The following is a 22,293-nucleotide window of genomic DNA, read 5'->3' as shown; positions in this document are numbered from 1 at the left end:
GTTTCCACACATGTGAGGATGGGCCTTATTTACATCACTCATCACAGCTCAACTTTATCACAGGGCTATAATGACAGACAGTAAAAAAGGCATATACAAATCCAACCATGTACAAGGGTTGCAATGAAGGCGAAAGAGCTCTCATTTGTTCCTATCTCACTGCTGCTAACACTGCCCTTATTTTATTCTGCCCTTTGCTTTAACTTCTGCCCACACACTCTTTATTCCCATCTCTTGCACACTGCTTAACTCTTGAATCAAAGCACCATACAGAATATAGAGTAAAAAAAGTATCTGTTCCTATCTACTTATCAGATAAATAGCATTCACAAATCATCTCATAGTCACTGTTGTTGCTCTGGATCAGGTCCTTTAAGGATAATGACATTATCACCATATATTTTCAGGCTGGACAGAGCTCTGAGCAACCTGATCTAGCTGTAGATGTCCCTGTTCATTGCGTGGGAGGCGGACCAGATGACCATTAAGGGTCCCTTCAAACTCAAACGATTCTACAATTCTATGATTCTAAAACAACAAACAGCACAGAACCAGGATATTCCTGTTTCATTTTAGCAAATCAGCAGCAACCCTTAACTTGACGGTAACTGCTAGGCCATGAGAACGTTCTGCAAACAGATGTATGACTCTGCAGCTCTTACACATATGAAAAGAAGTAACCAATTTCCTATGAAGATAAAAGTCTGACTTCTCCAGTATATGCACTGAAGAGGGGCATACTTTCTGGATCCCAAATCACATCAGTCAGTGAAGGTAATTCAGTGTGCTTCTGGTGGCCATCAGCATCACACCAGCTTGCTGAGTAACTGGCAAAAGAAAATGGAGTCTGCATGTATGCAAACTGTTTTGACAACTAAACATCACAACTGGAGTTTTATAAAGAAATAAAAACAGGTTCTATTTGGACTCTTCTGAGAAAGAAAGCCTTAGCTTAAGGAAACCAAGCTTTTGAAATGCCTCGTGATACATGAATGATGTGTGACCAAGGTTAAAATAATTCTCACAAAACAACACTGTGGGTTTCTGGTTTGTTATTGCCCGAAGGGCACAGTGGAGGCATTTGCAAGTATGGTTCCCAGGATGAAATACCTTTTATATTGTTGCTACTGCACTTAGCATCTTTTATGCCAAAGTGTTCTTCAAACATACAACTAAAATCCCTATTCCATACCTTTTTGGCAATTAGATCATCTGTACCTACCTATGCCTTATCTTAACCTTTTCTTCCTCATAGTTACTCCTCAAGAGCTCTATGAGATGAGATTTCTTAACTGAAATAAATTGATAAATCATGGTCTAACTCTGCCACCATCTTAGCCAGGAGTGCATCTTTTAGCAGGGAAGTGAGACCTGGATTTCAGCCTCTTAATTACTGTTAATTTTTCAAAGCAATACTTCGAAAGAGATGTGCATTTGGTTATAGCACATAAGACATAAGGTTAGCAGCCCCCATGTTTCCTGTTCCAAACCATTTTTATTTTGTTGTCTATTGTTTTTTTCATTCCACAGGTTCTTTTCAGCAGTGTAACTTCTGAGATAGTCTGTACCTTGTATTTCATCTGATATGGCAATTTAGCTGCATACTGGCAAGTTAGGAAGTTAGGACCTATTCGACTTTTCTCTTTTTATTTTTAAATTCTCCTTGGAAATATCAAATTAAGCAGGGCTTGCTTCAGTTAAGTACATCCCTGAGCAAGCAAGCATGTTTATCACTACTATTTGGAACCAGAAAATTCAGCTGATATAATTACTTGGTAAATAAAGAGAGGAGAGGAGCTAGCATTTGGAATAAAGCATCACAGAACATGACTGTTCTTCACACAACTTATGGGTTAGTGAGTACTTATTATAAAACAGAGTAAAAAAGAGTCTAAACAAAATCAACTTAGGTTGTATTTTCACTGTGCATTCTGTTCCAGGAGCAGTCCTTGCATTCTTATGTAACCACATCATTTGCCAACAAAATTCTTCATAGACTCGGTCAGCTAAGTCAATGCTACTAAAATAATGGTTTATCTGTGTTGTTGCCAATTTAAGAGACAATCTTTGTTATATATTAATATATACAAAAAAAACCAAGCCTGTGTCAGATATACTTCACAATAGAAAGAATAAGCTGACTGGAGCAGAGACATGAACTCTTTCACTGCTGTATACTTTGTGAGACCATGGTTAGTGAGGATTGTTTTAATCCTTAAAAAAACAGCATCTATCTATTCAAAAGATAGCTGAATACCTTGTAACACAGTTAAGGTGAAAATCATAAACTAGACAACAGCTTGAAGCCATTGAAAAACAATTCATTTTAACTAGGATTATAAGAAAACCTTGTCAGTGAGACAAAGAACAATTGGTACCAAAAGCAAAAAACAAAGAGAAACAAAACAATAGATGGCCATTAATATCACCCTATTTAATCTCTGGTTGCTGCATTTTTTAAATAATCTATTACACTTGTTTATGGAGGTCCCTTCCAACTCCCTACGATTACCCTCCATTCAATGATTCTATGATTCTATGGAGACAGTAACTAAGTTTCTTCATATCTGTTTGGCAGAAATTTCTCAGATATCAGTTAAGCTACCCTCAAATCAAAACGTTGTAATGGAGAAAAAAAGGAGGACCATGGATGTGAAACCACACTAGATGTATTTATTACATTCCTATGACAGGCACTCACCTTGTCAAAAGCTGGGTATACTGCTCTAATTTCTGTCAGCCAGCCATACGGCATGTGTCCCACAGGATAGGTAGCTGTCAGAATTGCCACCGCCTGTGAAATGAGACAAGGAAACACAGACCTCAAATCTTTGAGCACAATAGTTAGACTAACATAGTATGCCATCTTCCACAAATACTGCCACATTGACCTTGATGCAACGAGAAAAACAGGCATGCAACTGGAAGGTCTTTGCTTCAGGGGGGATGGCCATCACTCAGCCAGGCATTTGGAGCTTAGTAAATCCATCATGCAATGAAGTTACATTACTCAGCTTTGCCATTTCACTGTCATGCTGATAACTTGGGGATGACAGACACACAGACCCACATGTCTCCCAGGCTATTTTATCTAGAGACACTTGAGTAGCAGAATGCATTTGGGCCCTGTGTCATATTTCATGATCTGAATTTAGGTAGATTTTCCTTTATTATTTGTATGTAGAACAGTTTTAAGCAAGACTGATTCCAAAGCAATAGGGCTCAGTGGCTGACTGAAGTTGAGTATCAAACTGCTGTGGGGCACAGGCACTTATGAGACAAAAGAAACATGCTCTCCCAACTTTGGTGCTAACCAACTAATTGACTGCACTTTGTTCGCAGGATCAGTTCTGTTATGATTCACCTAAATTCAGATTAATTTCTTATCTTATCATACAGTTAAGAAAGACTTTTAACTACTGCTGTGTGTTTCTCTTCCAAACTTTCAGTGTACATTTTCTCGGTTATCCGACCACATTTTCCTGTTATAAATATAATTGCTGTCCTTGTCCGGTGAAAGATCTATCCAAACACAGGAAACTGACTATGCAACAATTTGTTCTCTGTGCTGTTTTGAAAAAAAAAAACCCTGTTTATCAAACAGTGTTAATGTGCTCTTTGTATCTGTAGCTTCCATGGAAATGAGTCGGAGGCATCGCTTTTGGAGCAACCTATGTATATGACACCGAACAGTGGCACATGGGACTACCTGTAATTGTACTAAAACCTCTGGGATCAGAATGATCCATAGCAGAGCCATTTGTTGAGCTTGAAAACCCGGGATGCAGAAACTGTTTGGTGAAAAAAATTTACTGGTCTTGTTGAGGGTAAGAATCTGGTAGGCCTGGCAGAAATGTCCATGTATTTAGCACTTTTCTTTTTCTTGAGAGTATGGCTGAGAGGAGAAACACAGAAGCAAGTACGTGTAAATGATCATTTGAAGTAATAGGGAACACTGACTTTCTCACCTCTGTGGCTGAAGAACTGCCACCTAGGTCCCGGGAGACAAAAAGGTTGACAATGGGCCTGCTTATTCGCTGAGTTGCCAAGATTAATGCCAAAGGCCACCAGAAGCTCAGCATCTTCCTGATTGTAGCCTCTCCCTGGAGAAAACAAACAAAAAATAAATGGCTTTGGAAAGAAGCACACTGAACTGAATCAAAAGCACAGAGAAAATATTTCTGCTTCTCTCACCCATTGGCAGTTTGGTGCATTCATTTCAATAAGTTTAAATAGCAGGACTCTAGAATATACTCATTCATGTTAGCAATATTGATTCAAAAGAAGCTGTGTTGAGGATGACAAAAAATAATGCATAAGGAACCTGAATAATTGTTCTGATTATTAATTAGGAAAAAGTATGTGAACTCCAATATAGCATTCAAAGAAAAAGAGGAACTTTGAGACATTCTTCCCCATGAAATAAAGCATCTGCTTCATTCGGTGCTGTCTTACAGCATTAGAAGGAGAGAGCTCAGCACTTGAGATGTTAAGCAGACTGCACATCAATACCACCTAATGCACTGCCTTATGAGGATTTGATTATGAGCTCGGTAGTCATCCCTTTTTAAACAAATATGGTTTTCCTTGCAGGATGGAGCAAGCAAGCCCTTCATACATAGTGGTTTAATAGAGTCTTGTAACACAAAAAGCAAGTTTAAAGTCACTTAACCACAGCATCATCAAATATTAAGACATACCCCCATTTCGGGCCCACTTCTGTCAGGAATGACATCATGTATGTTCCTGTAGTATCCCAGGCATAATGTGGTACATCGGACAAGCGCTCCCATGTACAGGGACAAGATTGGGATCAGGAGAGGCTCCCTGCACTCCAAGTGACTGTGAAGCAAAATGGCTACAAAAACAACCTGCAGAGCAAACAAATAAAAGATGTGTATTCTGCCTGTATGTTTCTTCAGGAATAATGTATCTCCTGTCTGACTCCAAGCAAGTCTGTCTGAGCCAACAACAACATGTGATTATGCTATCTGACTTGCAGCATGCAGAAACTTCCGTCAGGATTCTTCCCTGCATTCGGTCACACAAACAAGAATAATAAATTAACATCATACAGAAGCTGCATAAAGAGTACTTAAAGGCATGGGCAGATGTCAGACTAGATGTTATAAATAGGAGGCTGGCATTCAAGTCTGGTAAAGTCTGGCATCAGGCATGTGTATGAGTGCCACCTCTCGCAGGAGAATTAGGTATCCTGATATCAACTGAGGCTGAAGACATGCTTCTAGTATCAGCTTCTAAGCTTTTCCTTCTGTTCTTTGGAGGAGGGAACAAGTGAGAATTAAAAAGTCAGATGTCTTAAAGTATCCAACTCAAAATTTAGAAGCAGGAAGTCTTGTGTTATTCCCATTTTGTACTTTTCTGACTGCAATTTCTGTATTCCTTCATTTGCTCTTGAGCTGAGTGTTACACTGATGTAACCAAAATGGAAACTATTGGGCTAATGAACAGCTCATAATTAAAACATGCAGAATTAAATGCTCAATCCAGAAAATGAAAGGAATTGATTAACACAATATTATTCTCTTCCATTAAGTAAGAGCTGATCATATGCCTGTTAAATTCCAAGTGTCTCTGTATGGTGGGCACAACTGGGAAACCAACTGTGTTTGCTTTTGTGAACAGCAGCATCAAGAATAACTCTTCTAGGGGTCCCATGAGTTGCTAGTTGGTCCCATATGAGAAATACAAAACACATTGTTCAGGGGCAGGTTCTGTCTTTCATTGCTAGAGCTTAAGAAATACTTAAATCATGTTGTGCACGTTTATTAGGCAGGCCATGATGTCTGAATGGATTTGTAAAATAGCTTTTTTGAATCCCACAAAAGAATTCTGCAGTAAACTGAAGCAAAGTCAGTCACAAAATGTGCACACAAATCTATTTAAGGAGAATTATCTACTGCCTGTGCACCTATTGCTTGCGTAAGGCGTAGATGTAAGTGTAGGGAAAGTTAGGGTGTGGAGAATCACCACATTTGGTCTTCTAGATTTGCTCTTGCTCTGCACAATACTTTTTTGTAGACTGGAGACAAGATGACAGGTGTCTTATTCTTCACAAGCCTGGCACCCCACTCACTTTTGAAAAGGCCACACGTACCATGGCCAAAATAGGAATTCCAGTTTCTGTATTTAGGTGTAGATGACCTGACATGTATCTAGGGTCAGTCATGTAAGAACAAAGGCAGAGCCTGGGTGTTAAGGTCATTAAGAGTAATTGGTATTATCTTCAGGGATTTAATGTAGTATTGTAGAGGAGCAGACATGCCAAACAGAGAATAACAGCTGACTGAATGGTTTGACCTGATTTATAGTTTTCTCCTATTTTGTATGAAGAAAATGTTATGGAAAATTGAACTAAGTGCTACTGACCTCATATTTCCTTTGATGCTGTACTATTATTATACTCTTCCTTACCCAGTCACTCCCTCAGTTGGTAATGGGACAGTACGGTAACTGTTTGCAGGCTCTGGGATCCTCCATTTAATAATATGTTTATAAATACTTTAAAAAGAGGGCTTTATATTGGTTCACAAATAGTACAGCACTGGTCATCAGCAATGCATACTAATATTGTTTCGTAAGCGTGTCTTGTACGAAGCAAACAGGATGTTTAAGACCTCCCTCAGAAATGGAAGTTCAAGCGTTTGGTCTTCCCCGTACCACGCAGGGGCTATCAGCACAGAAGGCTTCTGCTGCAGTTCCAGGCTTTCATCTTTTGGTCCGTTAGCAAGAGCAGTGCTACAGAGGCACTCAAGATGGTTTACACCACTGTGTTTCACTAGATTAAACAGCATGTGCAAAACTGATGTGTGGACTGGATAATCAACCACTTCACTGCCTACATACCCCACTCAGGGTCACAGTACAACTGTGTGAAGTGTGGGGGAGAAGGCACAGGGAGGAGAAAGGTCTCTGTCAAAACGATCCATCAGCCCCAGAACCGGTAGCAGTCATCAGTCTCTCCGTCTGACCTTTCTATTTCCCAGGTGTACAAGTATATATAACTTGATTCTCAACCATCCCAGCACAGTATTTGGAGGTGCCCTAAACCAAACTGCCCTGCTTCCTTTCTTCTGACGCTGCCTCAAGATTAACTTGATCCAGCCAAGTGAGACCAGTCTAAACCACAGCTGTCTACAAAGAGCTTCCACACAGTGAAGAAACTACTGGAGAGCAGCATGCAAAAGGCGACCTCCTCTGGTGTGCTGCCCATGGCAGAGACAGAAGCCAGTCTCTGTGCAAAAGCACCAGTGCTTAAGAAAGCATCTAGTTCATAGCACAATGGAAACAGTGACTGCAGAGAGCAGCCATTACCTGAGCTATGACATCTGAGATGGAGGCACATCCCACCAGGAAACTGTACTTGTGTTTCAGAAGAATTCCAGCATGGGTCCATGCCTGGAAAGAAAAGAAAAAGGCAGAACAGAATTTGGAAAATGATATATTTGTTACAGATTTCAGGTTCCAGAATGCTGTTTTCGATATGTTATACTATACACAAAAAAGTAGCATCTGGTGTGAACCTGGGTAAATGTTAAGCCAGTAGTGCAGAGAAAGCACTGTAACACTTAGTTCCTCTAGGCCCAGGCTAGCAGGAAGAATGGAAATAAACTTACTAATTGCACAGAAATTTCTGAGCAGGAGTGCCAGTAAGAAACTCTCTGTTCTTAATAAAACAGATGCTGCATAGGACAGATTATCACACTAAATCATCTAGCAGAAAAGTGGTTCTTGTCATTTTCAAATTGGATGCATCTCAGAAATATAAAACTCACTGGCTAAACTGAGTCCCATCTGGAAAAGAAACCTTAATGAATCAACATCCTTTTATTGTCAGCTACTGTTTTAAGAGGAGAAAGCAGTGGAGGCATGCCACAAAAAGGTTATCATTTCCTACTTTCATATAGAAGTATAGGAATGAAATATTGCTGCCATATTTTTGTTTATATTGTGCCAGCCACATGCAGTAAGCCTGGTGATCAAGAGAGCAGCAGCCCACGCGCTTGAGATATGCTGGACTTAGCTTTACTTACAAAAAAATGATGATAACATATATCTTTTCAATAAATTTGCTTAGGGAAAGTATTGAACTTATTCCTTGTGAGCTCTGCAAGTAATCTGAGAATGTTGAGCAAATCCAACTCTTTCACTGCTAATTGCATTGAAAGAATATGTATGAACAGTCTGTGTGGCCCATCACAAGATGATTGATCAGCACTTTCCAGCATACATGCACACTAACTCTGACAAGGAAGCTAACGACTTCTATATTTGTCATGATCTCTGGATGCTCAAATTCCACCCAGATGCTTATTCCAGGTAGCAGAAGATGACATGTTCATGTATATCCCAAGCTACTGCTTGCAAAGGACATGCCTTCCTCCTGCAGACCTTCATTTTCCCATCAAACAACAGACTTTGCAAACTAAGGGCACCAAAGAAAAAAACAGCATTCATATTAAAATTCAGCTGTGAATCATACACTCACCATGGCATCCATAAAAGGGAAGGCAGCAAGATAAAGGAAGGCCCTCCGAGTTTTACTTCCCACTGATTCATCCACATGGTGTAGCTTATTAATTATGTAATACCCCAAATCGCTATATGCTGTAGAGATATAAGAATAGGAATGAATAATAAAAGTTATATATGGATTCTGGGTAAGATGCCCCAAAGTACCTGAAGAGGAGGATGCCTAGGAGCTCAGAGAGCATCCACTCAGTAAACAGCTGCAGGGGCTTCAGGATGTTACAGCCTCACCAGCTGCTGTTTATCACTAAGGAGTGCTTTCACAATCCTTTTCCAAGTAACCTTTGGCAGAGGAGTGATAACAAATGGCTGGGTAGGGAGACGGGTATAATAAATGCCACATCTGTTTGGTAAATGAACACAATGGTATTCCAGAAAATGTACCACTCTTTCATTAACGCAGAGCTCTTTGTTAGAAAAGCTGTTATCACCAGACACTGTGTATTTCGTGGGTTATAGTGCCTTATAAATCCTGAAACCCCCTATTGCCACTGCGTTCTCATGACATTATCTGTAAACCTGCCCAAAGCTATAAAAGGAGTACTATGAATTGCAGAGGCACGCAATAAATCACACTCATTATGCCCTGTGAGTGCCTCTCTCTCATTGCCTAATGACCACCTCTGCTGGGACTGCTGGGGCACTACACAGCCTCTAACAGCTGTTACTCTCCTTCCTTGTTTGCAGCTGGCATCTCAGGAGCCACAAGTCAGAAACGGGTGTTCTGCAATGCTGTGAATCACTGTATTTGCTGTCCATTTTCAATCTGAGGAGAGTTTTTAGTGCTGGGTAGAACGCTTCTCACCAGATTTCAGTTCTCAAGGTGCTGGGTTGAAGACAGAACTATGATATGGAATAAGGAAGAACTAGCTATGGCTAGCACGCCTGAACTTCTGAACTTGCATAAATATGTATAGTTCACAGTAATCCAAATAGCTTTCAAGTTTTTATAGATCATATTATAGATCTGCTTATTATCACATAGCTTCATCTACACACTTGTAATGGTTGTTAAAAGAATGACTGAGTTGTACAGTCAAACTCCCAACACAAGTAATTGCAAAATTACCTATAGTAGTCCTACCTCACTTCTGTCTGTGTCTCTCCTAAGATAAAGATTTCCAATGTGAACACTATCCTGTTTTTCAGTTTATAACAATTCTAGTATAATTGTACACGGAGTACTTTAGGGAAGTCATCCTTTTCATGAAAGCAGGCCACATCTTTGGATCCACAAATACTTGCACTTGTTGTGCAATTCAATCATTTTAGCTCATAAGTAATTCTCATAACTCATAAACAGTGTTTGGAAGCAACTAAAAAAGAGTTTAACTCATCATTGTTTCATGATGGCTTAGTCATACAGCAGCTAAATGGTTTACAGGACTGACAGGGGAGCAAAAAGAAAGATGTAGGCCAATAGCACTGGGAACAAGTGTGAGACTCAGTCCAGACAGGATAACTGTGTGTTATGCACAGATTTTTGTATGCTATCTTCTTGTAAAAAGCTGCTTTTGTGGCAGGGCATTTCATCAGTGTTTCTAAATTGACTTATCTGAACGAAGGAGAACAAATTGGAAAGCAAGTGAGGAAAGCTACCTATGTAGGCCAGACTCACTGAGTTCTCTCTTAGGTCCTACTGAAGACGCGTTAAACTCCTTCTGCACAAAAGCTTAAAAACTGTTGCAGGGAACACACCAGTCTTGTTCCCCACATGGAAACAAGCAGAATCTGAGTCCAGGTGCTGAGGAGCCTGCTTTTGTAGAAGAGTCTCCATCAGTGCAATAATGGGAAGACATCATGACACAGGAGTCAACATTTGCGTGCTCTACACACTCACCCTCTGGTCCTCTTTCCTACTTTAAAGGAAACTTTTAAAGTGTTTAGAAAATGAATAATAGGAAACTTTTTTGGCTCTGAAAGCTACTAGTGTGTTTATTTATTTATTTTAAGTTTAAGTAAACTTTAAATTTCACAGAATTAGCAGGGTCAAAGGCTGAATTACTCTCCCATCTAGGAACACTCAGTTTACCACATGGTTGTAGTTTATTGGCAGGGCACTCTCAAAGGACTTACACAACCACAGCCCACAGCACCATTTTTTTAGGATTTCTAAGGATATCAGAGCCAGGCTTTGTAAGCTTTAAGATTCCTCCTCCTCTCCCCCATCCAAAAGAAATCAATTTTATTGTGATTTTGATTTTAAAATAATAGTGGCTAAGCTAAGCTTAAAAGATAGTTTTAAAATACTTAACTATTTTCTTCCACCTGCCAGTGAAAGCACACCATCACTTCTGCTGATGTCAGTGAATGTTTCCATTCTCAGAACGACTCAAAAAGCTGAGATGTACTGACAAATATACAGGCATGTGTCTCTGAGCTGTGATTAAAGCAACTGCTGATGCAATTAGAACTTAACCTTGGGCAACCTTACATACTTACTATGAAGCATGGTACAAAACTATTAACAGACAATAGGGCTGAAGAATATTACATGAATCTAAAGCAGATGGCTCGTCCCATTCCTTGCATCATTTCAGCTGAAACACAGAGAAGTCCAACTCCAAGATAAACTGCCTGTTTCCTCTTGTAATAACTCATTTATTTTGATGTCCATGGATTGGTTTTGCTTCTGATACAACAGCATTTAAGCAGGAATTTTTGCTTTTGTCTATCCTAGTTTTGTCTTAAGACTCAGAAGCTTACAAAATGACACAGAAATACCGTGGACATAACTGGATCTCCTCTTCTCTACACTGATTTCTGCAATGAGCCAATTATTACCACATAAACTTCAGACATCCTTGAAACAAGTGAACACACTCTTAATGATGCCAGTAGTCTCCAACAAATAGCTGCACTGTAGTCATTCTGGGGCTGTCTACAATCCAGCATATTATACTTACATCATAAGGAAAACAAAAAGAAACCCTCAGAGGAAGCGATACCACTTATTTCCAGACACAGAGCCTCAAATGTCAATATTTGCTTTTCTCAAAGAAGAAAAAAATCCAAGAATGTTTTGGGGTTAAAGTGGGTTTTTTATAGATGTATTCCATATTCATACTTCGGTGCCAGTTTTAAAAATGAATTTTGACACTTGAGAAATAAAAACTGACTCTGCCACTATTCAGAATGATGTCTCACAGGGCCAAACTGGCTAAGTGATTTGGGAAGGTAGCCAAATACCAATTTGCTAAAAATAAGAAATGTTAATGGCAAGTCTTCATTTGGACATGGCACAGGTTACATAGATTTCTTTATGTCTTTGATTAGCTTGACTGATAGCAGAAGCAGAAGCTTGGGTTCCCCATGCAGAAGGCCAGATGATCAGTGTGTCTTGAGCTCCACATTTCTCTTTTGCTCAAAGCAATGAATGAATAAGAAACTCAGCTCAGGAAAAACTCAGTGCGCACTGACAACTGCAATTGTTGTCCTCTGTGGTCAGCTGTAGGTGCAAAATTGAATTAGTTATTTTTTCCTAGTCTGACGATGTCAAAAGGTCCCTGGATTACCTTTGGTAGGCCAACATCTTGCAAATTTCAAAATTAGTGTTTTAAAAAGCAATTACTATTCTAAAATCAACAAATGCTGTGGTCACAGGTTTTCTTCATTCTTCCTTTGTCCTTGAATACTTTGCTGATAAGAAATTGCCCCTGTGTTGTAAGAAAGGTGTGGGTCAGCTGGGGAAACAAGTCATTGCTTTAGCAACAGCTACCTGAAGATGCTTAAGCAGGAAACTTTAAAAAAAAAATAACACTTTATCACCTCTTTGTAGACAAAAATAAGCCTGAATTATATTCCAATTTGTGGTCATATGCTATCATCTTTTTCCTGAACAAAAAGTTTAGTACAAAGCAGTACAGTGGCCATGTTAGAACAAGACTGACTGGAAAAAATAACTCATTTTAGCATAATCTCCACTATGATACCTCCTCATGGAAAGATCTTTCATGTATATTAAGTGACCATGCATGCAGGTTCAAAAACATTACTAACAACTGATAAAGTTTACACCTGTGCAATCTGTGCGTGAGGAGCCGATGTCTGTTAGCACATCAGTAGTATATCGGAACAAAACAACAGGGTCACTTACACTTATTGGACAGCCAGTTTGCTGTGTTTGCCTTGTTACTAAAGTTCCCACCTTTTTTTCTTCTGGTGATGCCAAATGATCCATCACAGAATTTTGGTGAGATGCAGTAGGCACCAGTCAAGGGTGTCTACTTAAACAAAAAAGATGTTTCCTGAAGTAACTTCTTGCCATTTTTAGAACCTCAGAGAGCTGTGGAAATTAATATTAACAAGCAAAAGGAGATATACTTTTGCAGTACACCTTTTCTCAGTAAATTAGTGAAGCACTGAACAATGCTGTTTTCTTGCCAAAGAAACACAAGGCACAAAAGCTAAAAGGCCTCATTTAGTATGGAGGAACAACACCTATGAAATGCATTGTGGAACATGATGTTCTATACATGAAAGCTCCATTCTCTCTTTCTCAAGTTGGTAATTTATTAAGATGCCAAAAATATGCACACACAGCCTTATCACCCTGAATCGTTTCTCTTATAGCCCAATATTCCCACTCAAAAGCCAATCTCTGAAATAAATAGATGCTTTACATTCCTTCCCACAAGGAAACTAAACTGCTGGCAGTAGCTGCTCCTAAAATAGCACAAGGGAAGGAAGGCAGCATACTATCTTCTATTTCTAGATAACAACTGAAACAGTAAAGGCAGGAATAATGTACTGACCAAAGTTTGCAGCAGCACTTTAAGTGGGAAGTGAATATCATTTCAGTTCTTTTTGGTCAAGTCAATTAGTTTCTCGGTTCTTACTGCTACCTGCACAGAATTATAGGAACTACTGGTAAGGCTGTTGCAGGTTAGAATGTGGTGCAGCCAGCCCAGTCCACTTAGGGACTCAACACTTCAAACTGTGAGTTCGGGCGGTTTGGCTCAGCCAGTCACTCCCACAGAGGAATGGGTTAGCCTCTAAGAGGGAGCAGTAGTGGGTAACTGGTGCTGAAGCAATGTAGTTAGTTGGGTGAAACGGTCTGTTTTGATATTTTAAGGAAGTAGAGGCTGCTGTTTGTGAGTAGCTGTGCATACAAACTGCAAATAGTTTCAATCACAGTTAGAAACGTGGTGATTCATTGTGGTCACTGTGTTTCTACCATCACTTGTTTTCCTCCTTCTGACTCTCTGTACTTCTTGCTCCACTGGGATTTTTCTTTCCTATTCCATCTCCTGGGCTTCACAGTCCACAGCAGGCAGTCATGCCATCTTCTTTACTCCCATACATATGGCACGTAAAAGAAATTAAGTCCCCCGAGAGGTGTTTGTTTCAGTTTTTCATCTGCTGAACATCAGTACCCTGAATTTTTGTCTCCTGTAGAGTCTGTAACAGGCTTGCAGCTGTTGGGGAGTAGTTGCAAGTCCTAGGAGGTTGCCTGTTTGCCACTGGGCTCCTTCTCTTCCTTCTGCTAGGAAAGCTGTGCATCTGAGGTTCAGAAATGAATAATTAGGATTTGAAACATGTTCAAAGGAAACTTGAAACACAAAACTTGGCAACACTGCACCCAGGCAATTGGTGCTAGAATCTGACTAACTTCATTCTCTTGGGCACTCTGCCAGTCCCTGCTGTGGCCTTTGCATATTTTCAGGCAGAGACAAGTTAAAATACTAAAAAATATTTTGGAGTCTGCCACCATAAGCAGCTGAAAGATTGTGGAAAGCCTTTTAACTAACAGCTTTAAGGCATGGAAAGTACAGCCATTGTATTTTATTTATTTTTTAATATTTACACAGAGGGCATTTCAGAGGTTCTGAACTCAGCAGGGCTCTATTTCCAGGCAAAACCAAAAGACTTAGCTGGCATATTTTCAAGTGGCTGCCCAAACAGCTCCCTTCAATAAAAAGTCCCACATGGAAAATCCAGCTATGTCTTTCACCTGGAAACTCGATAGTTACACTTCAAATATTCTTAAAATCCATAATAGTTTAAAATGAAATTTTGAATGACTAGAAAATATTTCATTATTCCACCTGGCTAAGCCAAAAACTTTGACTAGGAATGGCAAGAAAGCAAGAGTGCAACTAGAATAGCAGCTCTGGGGGCTGAAGAAACGTTCCAAGCAAAGAAATCAGAAAGCCAAACTTGCAAATGACCCAAGTTTTTAATAGTGACTCACTGAAACAGTCACAACTGTAAACATATTGAGGAAGTGATCAATAGGTGAAAAGTGATCAAATGGTGAAATAAATCGACTTGAATGCATGGGTTCAAGTTAGAAAATTAGCAACAGCTTAACCTGTTATGGACTTTCTGTGGCTAGTAAGTCACTATTGAAAGCATTTTTATGACTGTAACACAAAACTGTATAGGACTGCCGTATCAGTGGTGAGGTAAGGGAGAAAACTGGACTGCCTGGGAAGCACACAGAGCCATTAATGATAGCTGGCACCCTGTTGCAGGATAAGAGCATGGGGCCTTCATGTTTACCTGCTCTATCCAGTCAGAAACGATATGCTGAGCAAGTGCTGTTCTTCAGACGCATTAGTGTCTGACAGCAAATGGTGCCCCATTTCCAAACCACTTCATCATTTCACAGCAATTCTCAAAATTGCCATTAAACTTGCTTTTCCCATTCACAAGTGATAGAATGATCCTCCGCTGCTGGCCAACCAGCTCAAAGTTACTGCTGGTCAACCAATAAGTGCCTCCGCAGGCTATTGCATTAACTTCCCCTCCATACAGCTCCCAGCTTTGAGAATTGTACCTGTTGAACACAATGCACTCTCTGCTTCTTCCTCCAGTGTCTTCTCTTCCTCACTGTTGAGCTTTCAATTCCATGGAATGAACTACAAGGTGCAGACAATCCGGTGCAGTTCTTGGAGATGATGGATTTTAAGTCTTCCAGATCATGTGGCTTTTTATTGTTATGGTCCCGCATCATAGTTTTGGCCAAAACATGACATCCTCGTTGATGCTTGGGTTGATATGGTACTTCTCCAGGCTCTCAGGAACTGGCAAATCTTGTGGTTGCTTTACTTTTTATGTTCAGTTTAGGGCTACTTATGCATTTTCCTTGCTTCAGAGTACACTCAAAGAGTTGAACTCAGTTTGGCATAAAATACTCTTAGCTACTACTTCATCTCTCACAGATTAATTCCCAACAGAAGTGGATGATGTACTAGCACTAGTAATACCCAATATTTTAATGAGGTTGCTGGCACCTACTAGCTCAGAGTTTTGTACTGTATCATAAGTAGAAAAGGGACCAGTACAGAGGGAACACACCAACAGTGCCACCAAGCTCTGACAAATGGCTCTACCTAAAACATCTTGCAGTCCTGCCACAAAGTGATGTGCCAAATTCATTTGGGCAGATACTGCTAAGTTGATCATCACTACCCTATATTAAGACTGAGCTATCTGCTTCATGCAGCCTGTCAGCCTTCCCAGAGTTCTGCTCATATATTTGACTAAAAAAGATGAGCAAATTGAGCACCCAGACAGGTGAGCCCTGGAGGTGAAATCTGTCACCTAATAACTTCTTTAAATGTTACTGAAAAATTGCATGCCTTGGGCATGATAGTGGTCCAAGCTTTCATCTCTTTTGCACTTCCCCTTGTACTTCCCATAAAGTCATAAAACAACAGATTAATTAGTTTGAAGACAAGCCAAGGGAAGTAAATTAAAAGATGTGTTAATTAGATGTGAAGTGACCTTACCTATTAAGGTATGGAATACAGCAGCTACAGCGCCAGCCACAACCATGCACAAAACTGCTTTGGTCCTGTCTCTCTTACTGTTCACAAACACCAGGCCTACATTTTTGAAGTCACTCATTGGACCAGTGAAGAACTTCATCAGGGAGTACGCCAGCCCATAGCTGGCCAGCATTTCCACAGCATCTTCCTTAACAGCAGCAATGCCCCTGTTCAAGGCCTGTTGCAACAGAGAAAGACAGAGAAAATAATGCAGCACATGTGGAAGCATACCAAAACAATCTTCTGCAGCTGTTGTCTGAAAGAACCAGTTTAGCTCTTGCTGTTTTCCCCAGGTTGACTCTTATTTCTCTGGGTTCAGCAGCAGTAAGTGACATGTAATTGGGTAGCTTCATAATTTCATACGGACTGTAAGTTCAAGTCATACAGATTTGAAGATAAATTGTCCTTTAGGAACTAAGATATCCACTTCTAAAGTGTTCAATGGAATTCCTACTGTACCAGAAATCAGTATTTTTTTTCCCTTGTAAAGTAATTTTATGATTACGCAAATAATCATAGGTGATACAATACCATTTAACTGTCACTTTGAGGCCTAAGGCCTCAAGTGATCAATGCACAACCCTTGCAGGCATCTGCAAAGGTAAAAAAACAAAACAAAACAAAACAACAACAACAACAAAAACCTCTGACATTACTTTATGCTGAAGTTTAGGAGCTAATTGTTTTTTCAGTGTAATGTGCTTTCCACTACACCTCTTTTAACAGAATACTCTAACTGGGACTATCCCATGATGTTTATTACGAAACTAGACCAAATACACACATAACTAAACACATCTATTCTCCTTTCATGCATTTAGATTTAGATTGAAGTTGGTTATTAGGAATAATTTCTTTAGAGAGAAAATGGAACAGGCTGCCCAGGGCACTGGTGGGGTCCCCATCCCTGGAGGTATTTAAGAGATGTGTGGAGGTGGTGTTAAGGGGCATGGCTTAGTGATGGGACTTGCAAGGTGAAGTCAATGGCCTTCAAGGTTTTATCCAGCCTAGATGTTTCTATGATTTCACAAGGTTCTGATCCTACATTCATTTACAGCACTTTGTAGCATATTTAAAAATAAATACAACACATGTATATGTGCATATTCAGGTTCAAATAACCTACCAATTTATTCTAGGTCTATATTTAGGAAATGTCACTGAGAATTAGATGGGATTACTCTTATAGATAAGGTGAACCACAAAAACAAAACAAAACAAAACAAAACAAAACTGTAGCATTGTCTAAGATTCCAGCTTGCAACACAATTATTGTAAAATACTGAATACAAATGACAGAATGATAAATTTTATATGCAGTGTGACAACATCAATCGTATGATATATTCAGAAAACTGTTAAAACAGGATTAGATTTGAAAAGCATGAAGGATGAAATATGACTTGTTTTCACAAGTATTTAGCTCCTATGGGTTACCACTGATTTGTCCTGACAGGGTTGTGACAATTTGTCTAGCCAGGAACATCTCTCCAATCCACACTGCAAATCTCAGTCTATCCACTTCCACAGCACTTCTAATACTGCTTTTTCTGAACAAGCAGATCACAGACAGAGTACCATCAGGTAATCAGGGTGAAGTCCTTACATTTCTAATGCAAGCATAATTGTTCTGTTGCAATCTTTTGCTATTTCTTTTCTTTTTGCAAAGACCCTATGAGCAAGCAATATGCATTGACTTCAAAAAGCCCCACATCCATACAGCAAAAATTAGTATTTCTCCTAGTGTTCTTATCCACTCTTTCTGTAAAATATACTTAATTTTTGAAACAAAATTTGCACCATTAGCATACTAAACTCTGTAGAAAACACCGATTTCCCCATCCATTATGTGTGCCAAATCTCTCTTGCAATGTACTCTGCCCTGAAGACATATGATTCCAGTGTTTTCATCTGTTCTGCTCAAATTTATCCCCTCTTGAAAATATCCTCTGCTAGGTACTGAATATCTGCAGCTGCTATACAAAACCTTTTCTGCAGTACAGATGACTCCATCTGTTGGACTGATAAGAGTTCAAATTATATTAAATGTGCAGATGTCAAATGCATTAGTGGGTGAACAAACTTCAGCCAGACAATTTGTGGAAACGACTGTGGCCTGTGAAATGAACAGTTAAGTTTGGCTGCCATTTGTGATGGTGGTTGTAATTATACTGCATTTGGTATCAAGGTATACAGAGTTATAATGCGTTCATTTAAACTTAACATTAAGATGCTATATCTCCCTGTTGCTGTTGTCAGTAATATATACATAGCCTTCAATTATTCCCTGTATAGGATTCCTTCCTTATAGTTTTTTCTTCTTTTTTTTCTTTTGTTTTCTTCTGTCCACACTGAAACATTTCTAGCAGCTTCAACTTAAACTGCTAACCAGTTTCAGGTTGTCTGCTTTAAAAGCTTCCTGTCACATGTAAACAGCTAAGTACCTTTTTCAGCAGTTTCACATGTACTTCTTTCCTTGTTTGGACAACTACGGAGTATCAGTCTGTGGAGGAAGACAATCCACTGCTGACAAGGTCCCTGGGGCAAGAAGTGTGGTTTTAAGAAACTGCATTATCAACTGGCACAGCACGAAGGTCTCTTCTTAGAGACAGACGCAAGCCTTTGCAAAGCACAGTGCTCAAGTCAGTGAAAGTAGCTGTGTGTGACCTTGGCCCTATTACCCCAGAGTTCCACCTAAGTAGGATGGACAGAAAGACTCGTGTGCTCCTCCATCTCCTCCCCACTGGTTTTACAGGCTGAGCTCTTTTGTACCAACAGATGACAGCCAAGTAGATACTCCTGAGTAATTTTCCCCAGACACAGACTGTGTACCAGGTACCGTAAGCTGGCAGAATCCAAAAGGAACTTTGTAAAAGGTTTGCTGCTATTGATTTATACTCCTGTGGAACAGTTCGCTAACGTGACAAAATACTCCAGAGGCTGCCTCTGAAAAAGCAATGCTTCTAAATGTTTCTTTGGAAAGATTCTCAAGAAATGAACAGTCAATGGAGCTGCGTACACATGGTTTAGCTTCCATAACTTTCTTTTCCCATCTTTTCTTTAAGATAACAGTACAAAATGTTTTTCACCCTCTGCTTCCAAGCACTCTATGAGAACTAGCTTTTTTTTTTTTCTTTTTTTTTCTTTTTCTTTTTTTGCCACTGAAGCTCAGATATCATATTTGATATCCTTAAATCCACAAGAAATCCCAGATAGTTGAAAAAGTCAGTTTGGGGTGTTATAGGAAAGATACAAGCAGTTGATAAAACTTCCAGTCTAATTTCCTGTTAGATTTTCGATGAAGTCTCTCACAAAAGAAAAAAAAAAACCAAACATAAACAGGGGCAAGGTTTCCATTCTATTTTTCATCTGATTCTGTTTCATGCAGTTTTTGTATGCACAAAATTACTAATAAAAATTGATCAGTAACATCTGTGCTCCATATTTGTTTCACACACAAAAGAGCATATCTCTGCACAGATTTACACGGCTTGCCAAAAAAATCACAGAACTAGATGGTGATAACAATCATGACAATACTTACACAATGCGTATTTCAGATGCCATTCTACTTTCAGCTGGCTCATTCACATCAGTTTTGAAGGGAAAGCTAAGAAATCCTCACACGGGAAGAAAGACTGTTGGTGATGACACAAGCTCCTGAGTTTTTAATGAACAGCTAACTTAATTTGTCAGCTGGTGAAAATACCACAGTAAATTGCTTTTCTTCGAACAATGAAAAGAGCCACTGCCACTGCTCACTCCTCTTTTAGAAATATCATAAAACACAGAATACTTCCAGGCTGATCACTATCTTGTAGGTACACAAACCAGCCGGTCAAAGTAAATCATATTGCTCAAACACTCCTCTGAAAGGTAGGCAACTAGATTTATAGCTACTTCTATTCAGTGTCTTGTATAACACATAATGTTATTACTAGAAAGATGAGATCTTTGACCTTGAGCCCTTTTTAATGAAAAAAGTGTGTGGTGCCTGTAATGTTCACTAAAAGGACAAGGCCACATCTTCAAAACTGGGTACTGCGGCTGGCTTCCTTTTCTTAGAAGGAACATATGTGACCTCCATCAGATTTCTAGGAAATGCACAATGGATGGATAAAACAATCTTTTGCATGAGAAGGCAATGATTTAAAGAGCAACAATTGTTAAGAAAAAAAGGCAGAAGTCTGGCTCGTCCTATTTTGCATGAGCTTTCAACACTATTCACTAACGTTGGCAGAAGAAGTTTGGTTCCAGTCAACAGCTCCATATCCTGTTGCTAAAAATTCTGTTTCTGAGGCTGGTTCTACAGAGTTTGATTGCTTCTCACACTATCTTCCCACAAAATGGTTCAGAAAATACCTACAGGATATTCTCCCTCTCCCTGTCTTTCTTCCAACCTGCCCTCTCTTCAGAAAGTGGAAAAGAGCCAAAAAATTTGGTTAAAGAGCAAGCGAAACTTAGGGGACAGTCCTTCTCCAGTGTCCAGTAATCCCTCTCTCTACAATTGTTGGTAGCAGTTTCATTTCATAAATCCTGACGCTGAAGTCTTTGGTATCAAATTTACCAGTTGTCTTTGGCAGCTCAGCACTGCCCAGTCACACCTGCATGAACTACACTGCCAAAATAGCATGTAGCAGATCCAACAGCCCATTGGCATGGAATACTCAGACCACTGTATCAGTGCCATCTGAGCACTGGCATATCTGTAACTCTGTGCCTCATAAAGGCAGGAGTCAATGAAGTAACTAGAAGGAAACTAAGTGTTGTGTCTATGACTTCCACAGATGTAGGCAAAGAGGTGGGAGAAACTGGGGTAAAATTGTCTTTCAGACGTTTATTTTGGCTCAGTAAGGTTTTCCAAACAAAGTGTATGAAGAGAGAGCCCTGAGGAGGTAGAAGTGTCTGACCTGTAGTTACAAAACAATGACTATTAAGTGTTCACTGTGATGTGCCTTTGTTGTTGACCACGTCAGATGATTGAAGGGCCATCCAAGGCCAGGTCCTCTTGGCCCCCTACCAAAACACCCCCTCCGTGCTCCCATGCTGAGCTCTGTCCCAGGGAGCAGCCATGCCATCTACTCGGCGGTCCCTGCCCACGCTGCCACACATGCCAGATCATCTTAGCCCGTGGAAATGCCAGCAGCAAGCTACAACTCCAACGCCAAGAAGGAGGAGTCAAATGCTTAGGGACAGGGATGGCTCCACAGCCCAGTGGTGTGCAGTTTGTTTTTGGGAGACCATTGGGGCTGCCCTGAAAACGTGGGTTGAAAGGTTTTTTTTACCTCTTGCTGCTTCCTAACACCCCTCCTCAAACAAACAAACAAAAAACACCCCACCAAAAAAACCTAAACGGGCCTAGAAATGAAAAGTAAGAACAAGCATTTTTGCAGGACTCCTACTCTTATCTGAATGCAGGCTACTCTGTGACCACCACCAGGCTCATGATTTTACTTGTTGATACTATCTGCTCACTTCTCAATGTCATAGCTGTAAGAAAGTGTGTCCTGGAAGAAGTTTAAATAAAGACTCTAAATACAAAATAACCTTATTTTTGAGCACTGACTGGTTTCACTTGACCAGAGATACACGAGGGAACAGCACTTTCTAACAGGCATTTAGGAGACATACAAGTAACTAGGGCAACTGTGGCAAAGGGTAAAAAGGGAACCCTTCTCACTGCAAGAGCTAATGGTGGGAAATCAAGTAAGGCACACTACCTGAGGGCACTTACTGCCTGCATGTAGATAGAATAATCAGCATAATAAGGCAGAGAATAATCAAGCAAACAACAAATCAGAAGATAATCATGGGAAATAAACCGAAATGGTGAAACCAAAATGTTCCTCACTTGAAACATTTGACAAAGTGCCAGAACATTCACAACACTAGAGGGGTGAATGGGTTGCTGTAGATGGTCATTATCCCAGGGAGGTGCAGAACACTGATCCTGAAGCCAAGACACCCA

General features: G+C 39.9%; 1 protein-coding gene and 1 long non-coding RNA gene across 3 annotated transcripts in view; both read right to left on the bottom strand.

The window, feature by feature from the left end:
• ANKH (ANKH inorganic pyrophosphate transport regulator) overlaps window positions 1-22,293 on the bottom strand; it is a 100,325-nt gene that overhangs the window by 28,385 nt on the left and 49,647 nt on the right. For both annotated transcript variants that reach the window (NM_001012562.2, XM_046924434.1), the window contains exons 2-7: window positions 16,287-16,503; window positions 8,510-8,628; window positions 7,336-7,419; window positions 4,701-4,871; window positions 3,969-4,103; window positions 2,702-2,794 (exon numbers count right to left, since the gene is read on the bottom strand). In NM_001012562.2, the coding sequence (NP_001012580.2) occupies window positions 2,702-2,794; window positions 3,969-4,103; window positions 4,701-4,871; window positions 7,336-7,419; window positions 8,510-8,628; window positions 16,287-16,503 (819 nt within the window). The remainder of the gene's footprint in view (window positions 1-2,701; window positions 2,795-3,968; window positions 4,104-4,700; window positions 4,872-7,335; window positions 7,420-8,509; window positions 8,629-16,286; window positions 16,504-22,293) is intronic.
• On the bottom strand, window positions 10,457-16,280 carry LOC107052635. Its single transcript, XR_001465243.3, has 2 exons — window positions 15,332-16,280; window positions 10,457-14,052 (listed from the first exon to the last, which is right to left on the bottom strand). It is a non-coding gene; the product is annotated as an uncharacterized LOC107052635 (long non-coding RNA).

This window comes from Gallus gallus, chromosome 2 (genome assembly GCF_016699485.2).
Source record: "Gallus gallus isolate bGalGal1 chromosome 2, bGalGal1.mat.broiler.GRCg7b, whole genome shotgun sequence".
NCBI lineage: Eukaryota > Metazoa > Chordata > Aves > Galliformes > Phasianidae > Gallus > Gallus gallus.
This window is presented reverse-complemented; position numbering and strand designations above follow the sequence as displayed.